Here is a 10,011-nt window from a genome sequence, read left to right as displayed (position 1 = left end):
GTAACATTCATGAAGATCTTTTATTGTGGAAGCATTCTCAGTCATAGGTATACAGTCAAGTTTGCATATCAATGTTTTACGAGAGAATCTCCCTCCTCTACTTCATCTCAAAGAAAGAGTACCATGGAAGAGTATTTGAAAGGTGAAGGTCCCTTTCAGGTTTAGGCTCTTTTATTTTGTGAAAACTTTATTGGGGTGGGGTCCCTACAAAGGACAAACTCAAACAGATACCATTTGTGTGCTCTGTCAACAAGAGGCAAGAGCTGTTTGGATACTTCTTCATGTGAATTTCAACATGGTTAATGGTAGATGCGATCTAATCCATCTATACAAAGGATAGTAATAGCATTTAGATTTATATGGGGTGTCAGAAACTCAGAAGCTATTTGATAAGACTACACCTGATAAGATGTATAGGGATCAAGTCTGGGAGCTTCGAAGGAGTTTTGTTAACCTCCAGGTAAACTTTATAAATAGGGATTATAATAACTTAGCTTACCAAGTTTGCAGGGTGGGCATAGATACACAACATTCCAACTCCGTCCTGAAGGTGTTGATGTACACACATTTCAGTTTTTAATTTAAAGTTTGTTTGATCTTTGGCCTACAATAAATAAATAAATAAAGCCACATAAAATTCGTTATTCGTGGCATTCCTCGTCCCTCTGGGGTTTTCTTCTGACTAAGATCAATGATTCCTACACTCACCCTTTTTTTTTGGGGGGGGGGGGGGGTGGGTGGGTGTAACTACCATTATCAGTCTATCATTTTGTTTGGTTTGAAGGAAACGGTAAGGAAAGAAAAGGAAAAGTAAAAAAACCTTATATGAGTTTTCCTACCTTTTCCTTCAAACCAAACATATCTTTAGTGATTGAGTGATTGGGGTAACCAAACATATCCTTACCTTGAAGAACATTTACATGTTGGTGATTGGGTGAATGGGTCAAACTTCCCCCGTTTGTTGTGGAAGTTAGATATATACATAGAGATGGACTTGGGCGGGTGAGCTCAAACCCTACCCTAAAAATTCCAATTAGGTTTGATTCGGTTGAATCTAGGCTAGGGACCTTAGGGTTGAGAAATAAAACCCGATTTAACTTCAAATTGGGTTAAGGCTGAGCTATTTGGCAGCCCAACCCAACCCAACCTGAACCTACCATATTTTCATATACATCATATAAACATGTATACAAGCATGCATTCGATTTTTATGCAACTATGTATTATCAACAATACATTTTCAAGTTTAGTGGCAAAAACTTTTAGTAGTATAAGTATAAATCACTATAATTTTGTTCTTTTACATGCAATATTGCTAAAAATTTAGTCAACAATTTTTTTTTTTAATTTTTATTAGTCATGCATTTATTGTGCACATTTATTATGGCTCTACTTATAATTTTTTAATATTTTAAAAAATGTTGCAAAATTCAATTCGTACATTATTAGATGTGTGTTCCCTCTTCGTTTCTTCATAATTTTGTTTTTCTACTGAATGGTCTGTCACTAATCCACCTTTCTTCTAACCAGTCTCCAATTTCTAAAACCTATCCTTTTGGCAAAAAAAAGAAAAATAAGTAAATAAATAAAATAAAATAAAGAAAAAGATTGTTCTCTTGTATAAATATTTTTTTGTTAATTGAGCTTATGCATCATGGGTAAGTGTATTTATTCATGTCCTTTTATTTTCTAGGTAAATAAAATAATGACTGTTTTAGTCATGAAAAACCATTATTAAATGGGGTAATTTTGTACCATCCAAGTATTGGCAATTTCTCCCAGTTGAGTATCACTTACCCATACAAATAATACCAAAGAAAATGAATTTTCCATGAACCCTACATAAATTTGAAAAGAAAAAAGAATATGAGCATCTAGATAATACGATTTACTGACTTTTCCCCATATCAAAATCCAAAAATTGAACAGGCCCTATATGCTATATGCAAACCCAACAATGTCCAGAGAATAGCTAGCCAAACGTTATACTAGTGCACCATCTACTTCACCAGTTCGGTGGTTTTACTACCATGGACCAGTTTTTTTGGGTGATCTTAATTTTTTTTTATGCATCTGAGAGGTTAAACCAAGGGAGCAAAATGACTACCTAAAGCGTCTAAAAAATTATGAACTTCAGATCACACGATAATGAGGCAGAAGTATCAAAACATCGATGGTGGCCTTGGTTGGTAAGCCAATCCGCAGCTTGATTCCCCTCTCTCAGCATGTATTAATACCTAAAGATGTTTGTCTCCCCTCTTGTCCTTAAAATTCCTCCTTTATATCGTGACATTTCCATACAGCCTTATATGTTTCTTGTAACGTTTCTATCGTAATTCTCGAATCCCTTTCTATAATCACCTTAGGTTGTGTTTAGTTTGAAGGAAAAAGTAGGGAAAGAAAGAGAAAGGCAAGAAAACTTATACAAAATTTATAAAGGTTTTCCTACCTTTTCCCACCTTTCCTTCAAACCAAACATAGCCTTAGGGTAACATGGATCTTTTGCAAGCTTGGGGCTTCAAAGCATGCCCTCATTTCTGCTACCATTATTGAACTTTCTCCTATTGGACCTGCTAGGATCCTTAAAGCTTCATCTTTGTGGTTTCTAGCTATGTAATTGTAGGTACAATTATTATTTCTTATTCTTGAGACATCAAAATTTTTCTTTATGATGATCTTAATCTTAAAGTGCTTCTTTGCATTATTCCAGTGACAACATTTTGTCTTAGGTTTCTTTTGGAAATGATGCAAATGGAGTGTAAATCCGGGTTCAGGGTAGATTTGCACTTTGATTCACTTTTGTATGTATTTGGCAATATTACATTTTATACATTGACGAATGATAGACCAATGCATAAATATAAAAGTACATCAATAAAAAAGAAGTAAATTTGCATTCAAGTGGGTGTGTGATAAAAAAAAGCATATAATTTTCCATTACAACTAAAAGTCTGTTTGAAAATAAGGTAAATTTATCAGCGCAAAACCAACCCAACTTTGCAATTTATATGAACCCTTTTATACTCTACATATTTGCATCGTTTTCAAATACAGCCTTAATTTCCGCCTTCTTCACATCCATGCCAGCTCTTAGAACAAAGGGGATCTAGAGAGATATCATGTATCTTTCTTCGTTGAAACTGTTTTATTTTCTTTGGCTGCAAACCTAAGGAGAGAGAGAGAGGGAATTAAGAATTAAGGTTTCTCAATTCTCAGCCATCCCATTTTCCTACCTATCCTCTCCCATTTTGCAGAAAGTTCATATCAACAGCCAAAAGCATCCACCGCCCATCCTTAAGCCTTGTACTTTACACGTGACGGAAGATGCGTGATTGCTAGTACCTTATCAAATTCAAATAAAACTTTGATTTTAATTCTGAGATCCAAATTAAATTAAAGACAACCCATAACGTATCACCACTGGCTGAATTAAATATGGCTTGGACGGTGAAAGTCGGTTGGTCCATGGGCCGCTCGTCCAAGGACAGATTGTCTCTGTAATCATCAGCCCATCTCTAATTGTGTGGTTAGGAGACGCCCAAGGTCAAGTGTCAAGACTCAAGAGTGAGATGATAATGGAGCAACGGACGGCAGAACGATCGAATACAAACAGCCGACCACACACTCCCTACAAAAATGTTAATCCACCATGTTCACGTCTCTGCCCACGGGGTAGAATTCTTGAGGGCAGGAGATCCGGAGTTGTCCATGCCCCTTACTGGAGATACGTATAGAAGAAACGATAATTGTCCACTTCCCACTAAACGTTATCATCGCCCATCATACACATTATTACATGCTTCTCTCATGACAAATCAATTACTGTAGTTTTATTGAATTTAGAAAAGGAATATTCCCAATGTTTAACCATTTTTAGTTTTTGTGAATGCTGAAGTTTGAAAGAAAATCTTTTCTTTTTTTTTAAAGGTACTTGTTTATGTCGATAAAGTATAGCCAGCTTTTATTTTGTGCCTTCATCGCTGTAGGGAAAGCTCTATGTCTATGGGCTGCCAATATCGCGGCAAGAGTGACTTCTTATTGGCAAGTTTTGATTTTTATTGTTTGTCAAGTCAGAGCAATTGTTGCGTTGGTCCTCATTGATTTTGATTTGGAATTTATATACCTTCTAAATTTTATAAATTTCCGTTATTTTGGACCATTGGCTTGTAATGATATTTGTTTCTAAATTTCTAAATTTTATATTTAAATATGAGTAAATTTCTTAAATTACCCTATGATTACGACAAAATAATAATAAAAAAAAACTATTTTACCCTTCTATTTTTTGTAATCTGTGTAAAAGGGTTATCTCAGTTGGACTGGTTTTCCGGCGAACTCCTGATATGCAAAGAGGGGAGGTGGAGAGGGAGAACAAAGAGGAGAAGGGGGCGCCACTATTGGAAGTTGCAGCGGCGACGGTGATTTTGTCATCGGAAACGCTGAAGAAATCACCAAAAAAAAAGAGTTTTATGGAAGAGTTTCTGTAGAAAAGTTCACTGAGAAAAGTTTCCGAATCAGCGAGTCCGTCGAGTGAGATTGGGAGCTAACGGGACCATATGCTCTGCTTTTGACAATGTCTGAAACCAGATTTGCATCTACTACTACTGCTCCACCAGATCTGTTCAGATCCGCTCAAATCTACTACAACGACAAGGAAGAGAACTTCTAAGCAAGGCTATTTCCACTCCACTCTACTGTACAATGAATTCTACACTGAACACTCCAACCAAGAAAAGAAAGAATGAGGTGTAATTTATTATATGTTACAGGTGAAGTCAAAGGGTGGGACTTGAGCACAGAACTCTGAGCTACAACCAATCATCATCATCCTTTACAATGGCAAACGACTGTGGGCTAGTTGGTAAAGTTACATGCATTTGCAGCCCCACCAGTGGGCAGTGGTCACCGGAGGAGGACGATGAATAGTTTAATTCACAGTTCCACACAGTAGTAAAAGTAGTTAGTAGAGATGATTTTTAAGCTGCTCGAGAATCTTGCGCATGGGTGAAAAAGGGAAAGAATTTCATGTGTTGCCCGCATCACTCATGTTAGCCTTTTGGACTTTCTACTCCATTGCTGCTGACAGCTTTTCCATTTAAAAGTGGGAATCCTCATTCTTCGTCATAAACTAGTGTTACCAGTTACCACCATGAGAATCCAATGCGCAGTTTGACTGTGTGTATGTACCTCAACAAGTGGCAATTTCATACTCGCCCTTTAAACTGATTGATACCGGTTGTACTGTTCAAAATGAAAACCTTCTCCCTTCTCCCTCTGTTTGACATTTATTAATTTGTAGCCATAATAATTAATTAATTAATGTAAAAATATTTTTTTTTTCTAGGAAAGAATCAGAAATGAGGAGAAAGGAGGATACGTAAGAGACTAAGAGTTATGTACCTTACCACATTCGATCTCCACCGCCCCATCTGGAGTGGAGATGAATAAGACCCGATGTAAGAGGAGGAAGAAGAAGGTCCTAAAAGTAAGAAAGGACAAACGCAACAGGAGTGGAAGCCGGGATTCTTGAAAGATAAATTCCAAATGCTTTTGTGCTGTGGTGACCAGCTTAACACATGGCACCGTCCTAGTCATCCTACATTGACCACTGATCCTTGCTCACGCCTCCTTACTCATCACTCCGTCACTCGCAGTTGTGATGGTGATTGGTTAATTAATTAGGCCCTGTTTGATTTACGGGAATAGGGGTCTGGAATCGGAATTGGAATGGGTTATTCTAATTCTAACTGTTTGGTTGGGCGAATCGGAATCTCATTTCCCTCAATAAATTCCTAACTGTTTAGGAGTGCTATAGAGAGGAAGAGAAATGAATGGAGGAACGAAAATGATTTTTGGTGGAATAGGTCCCACCGGCCAGGAGGTCACCACCCGTCACTGACACACTATCCCACGGGCCACGTCCTCCCTCGAGGAAGGAAAAACCATATGTCCAATGAGCCAATGGCTTTAATTAAAAATAAATTTCCCTCAATAAATTCCACTCCACATTGGTACCCCATGTACATTCAGGCTTTATCTCTCGAGCTCACACCTCCTCACTCCCAAGGTCTAAGCTCAAAGAATCCGAAAAAAAAACAAAGAAGGGGGAGGAGAAGCTAATTTCCCTGATCAAAGCAATCGATCAAGCAAGACCAAGATGGAAAGGAAAGATGATGAGATTCGGTTGGGCGTCAACAGGTACTCTGAGAGGCATAACATAGGAACCACAGCCCAGAGCGATGACCGGGACTACCAGGAGCCACCACTGGCGCCTTTGTTCGAGCCCGAGGAGCTGTCCTCATGGTCCTTTTACAGGGCTGGAATCGCCGAGTTCATAGCCACTTTCCTCTTCTTGTACATCACCATCTTGACCGTGATGGGTGTTTCTAAGTCCAGCAATAAATGTGCTACTGTGGGTATTCAGGGCATCGCTTGGGCTTTTGGTGGCATGATCTTCGCTCTCGTCTACTGCACTGCTGGCATCTCAGGTTAATTTTCTTTCTTTCTTTCTTTCTTTCTTTCTCTTCTTCTTCTTCTTCTTCATTGATCCACACACCCCAACTTTTACCCTCTTTTTGTTTTTAAGGCTTCGTATATCTAATTAAAAACGTGGTGGCATGGATTCAGGGGGCCACATAAACCCGGCTGTGACATTTGGGCTACTGCTGGCGAGGAAGCTGTCGTTATCCAGGGCGCTGTTCTACATAGTGATGCAGTGCCTCGGTGCCATTTTCGGTGCCGGTGTCGTCAAGGGTTTCCAGAAGAGTCAGTACGAGATGCTCGGTGGCGGTGCTAATGTCGTGGCTAGTGGCTACAGTAAGGGCGATGGTCTTGGCGCTGAGATCATCGGCACCTTTGTCCTTGTCTATACCGTCTTCTCCGCTACTGATGCCAAGCGTAACGCCCGAGACTCCCATGTTCCCGTAAGCTCCTCTCTCTCTCCATGTTTTATCGTGTGGTGTGGATCGAGCGGGTTTCCGGAACAAGGCAGTGAGCCATAGGGACTACTACCTTGGAGTTTCGATGCTCTTGACTCGTATGAGTTAACAGGTCTACGTACTCCGAGGTTTTAGTTTTAATTTGTGAGAGGTTGTTTGGGTCATGAATTGGAGGTTGACGTGTATATTAATTCATGTGTTAAATGGAACAGATATTGGCACCATTGCCAATTGGATTTGCAGTGTTCCTGGTCCATTTGGCCACCATCCCTATCACGGGAACTGGTATCAACCCTGCTAGGAGTCTTGGTGCAGCTATCATCTACAACAAGGACCATGCTTGGGATGATCACGTAAGAAGCTCTTTCCTTTTCTTTTCTTTTTTAGTTTCATAGTCCTGAGGATCTGAGCTAGCTCTTATCATGATATTGATCTCTCATCACTATTATTTCTTAATTCATTCCCCTTCTGCCCGGGCCATTATGGGCCATTGGATATGTTATATGTAGTAGGCCAATGCTATGATTAGAACATGGGAGGCTTTTAAGTTTTAAGTTTTAACCATGCATCCACCCTTTTATTAGTTAAGTTAAAAAGCTTCCTGATTAAAAATTTAAATGCTGGGTGCAGTGGATTTTCTGGGTGGGACCCTTCATTGGAGCAGCACTTGCGGCTTTGTACCATCAACTTGTGATCAGAGCAATTCCATTCAAATCCAAGTGATGATGAGCTTGGTTATTGGTTGCTGTTGATTTTTCTTCATCAATTTGGCAGTAAAGATCTAAACGGAATAAGAGTTAGAGGAGTGGTTTCTCCGGTTCTCCTTGCTGTTGGTCATCTGTGTTGTCTTTTGTATTTTTGCTTCTTTGGACATGTATGTGAGAATAGTGGGAACTTATCTCTGAGGGACTTTCTTTGTTTATCATCTCTATAATTGAGAGGTGGTGGGTGGGTGCACTGCATAGATAAAAGGGCGATGGAGAGGTGGGGTGGGTCCCTATTGTCTCTATCTCCTTATTAACCGCTGTCCGCTGTGTTTCGTTTGGTGCACAGTAGGGATGTGTGGCTGTGAAGAACTGTACAGCAAGAAAAGAGAAAGTCCACTATTCCACCAACCCAACCTGACTTGCCCTTGCCAGTTTACCTACTACTGTTGCTAAGAACAATGTAAGTTATATTATTGTTGTGGGTTCCATACTTCCATTGCAATTTCTCCCTCTGTGCTCTATAATCTTTGTGTGTGTGTGATCTGACGTGTAAGAGATATGTTAAAATTTGGAATTTGGTTTGAGACAATAGCCATGTGAGAGAGCCACGGGCTGAGTGTGGTGAGGTAGGAGTTCAGATTGGGGCGCCCCACAACGTCCTACAGCACATCTCAGTCGTGTATTTCAAAGTTGAAACATCTCCTGATAATAAACTAAAATTGATGCTATCTTTCATCGGGGAGATGTTCTTAATACAGGGCAGGAATGTACTGCGGGACGTTGTGGGGCGCCCCTTATGCGCAGATGTGAACTCGGTGAGGTAGAGATGCACCCTGCAATTGCTTGGGTGATGGGTCCATGCATACCGCCCATAAGTCATATCCCCATGCCAATAAAGTGGAGTATTAAACGCAAAGGCAAACTATTCTGTCTTCTACCTTTTACTTGCTTTTCTTTTTCTTTCATGTTCACCCATTCAAAACGTAACTATTAACGTCACGTCCCTGTGTTCACTTTTTTCTAACCCTTGGCTTCTATTGTCGCATTACCCAATTTTTGCATTGTATCTAAGGATTCATTTGGTTCGTATTTAGAATTAGAATCAAAATCTCTTGAAATTGAAATTGGAATGGCCTATTCCTATAGTCTGTTTGGTTCAAACATGAATTGGAATAAATTAAAATAAAAATAGAATTTCATTTTCAAGAAAGGAAAAGGAATGGCCATTCCCTCAAATGGGAAAATGCCATTCCATCAGAAATGAGAATGGAATTAAGATTTCACTCAACTAAACAGTTGGAACTGTAATGACCCATTCTGATTCTAATTTTAGACTCCTATTCCTGTAAACCAAAGAAAGTCTTGGACCACCACCACCACCTGATCTTAAGGGAGGGCCTAACGTAGAAATTTGGTGGTATCTACTGCACCGAAGTAAGAGGTAACAGTACATAGGTGGAAAGCAAAACTGTTACTGCCCTTCTGTGGGCAACAATGCCCAAGGTAGAAAAATTTCTTTAGACGTGGGCCTTTCTTTGGTTGATTAGATAATAAACATTATAAACTAGGACATCCTTCTGCTTCTAGGGTGGTCTTATTATTTCTAGGGAGCTAGCTAGGATTGCCTTCCTCCAAGGGCGGGTTGGGCCAGGTCCAGGTCCATGTTAGAAAATCATGGAGTTGGGCTTAAGCTACATTTATAACCATATGAGGGCAATTTGTTTATTCCCAAAATTGAAGCCCATTTATCAAGTAAGGACTAAGCTGAGTCCTGACTCCTGAGTGGGACGACTCGACTTGATAGTTATGCACTTTACTTGAGTGCTTTCAAATTGTACATGTAGCGTGAGATAATCTCATTTCTGAGGGATCGTTAATCGTGGGCATGCTAAAAAGTTTGGAGGTTTATGACGTATTGATCCATTCTTCATATATATCTTAAAAGGGGGATTTCCTAGCAAACGATTCACCCACTTTTTTTGCTCAACCCGTTCAATAACGTGTTCTACCCTAATTCTATAAACTTGTAATTCTACGTTATACTTGCAGCTTTAGAAAAATTACTCAACTATCTAAATGAAAGCAAGAACATGTCAACCTTTGCACTGTTTAGAGGAGTAGACTTGACTAATAATTAACTTGGATCCAACTTCTTGTTTATGTAACGATGATCGCCAAGCTTTCGTCCAGTATTATAAAGAGGTTTGTGGTATGGGCTTATCAATAATGAGGCCCATAACAGAAATGGCATGAGCCACGGGCCCAGGGCCCAAGGTTTTAGCTTACCATTGTTTAAACCAGGTTCAGCTTATTGTTATTTCAAGTGTTCAGTTAGGGTCTTAAAGGCTGCAAACGATATTAGATTT

The 10,011-nt window shown here is 39.5% G+C and overlaps 1 protein-coding gene across 1 annotated transcript; it reads left to right on the top strand.

Moving 5' to 3' along the window:
- Nucleotides 1–5,995: 5,995 nt before the first annotated feature.
- Nucleotides 5,996–8,147, top strand: LOC104596969 (aquaporin PIP1-2-like). Its single transcript, XM_010258314.3, has 4 exons — nt 5,996–6,488; nt 6,628–6,923; nt 7,151–7,291; nt 7,569–8,147. The coding sequence occupies exons 1-4, from the start codon at nt 6,158–6,160 to the stop codon at nt 7,659–7,661; spliced, it is 861 nt and encodes a 286-aa protein (XP_010256616.1). The 5' UTR covers nt 5,996–6,157; the 3' UTR covers nt 7,662–8,147.
- Nucleotides 8,148–10,011: the final 1,864 nt, after the last annotated feature.

This window comes from Nelumbo nucifera, chromosome 2, assembly GCF_055504915.1.
Source record: "Nelumbo nucifera cultivar China Antique chromosome 2, China Antique-T2T, whole genome shotgun sequence".
Lineage (NCBI taxonomy): Eukaryota > Viridiplantae > Streptophyta > Magnoliopsida > Proteales > Nelumbonaceae > Nelumbo > Nelumbo nucifera.
Note: the sequence above shows the minus strand (reverse complement) of the source record. Positions and strands in the feature narration are given on the sequence as shown.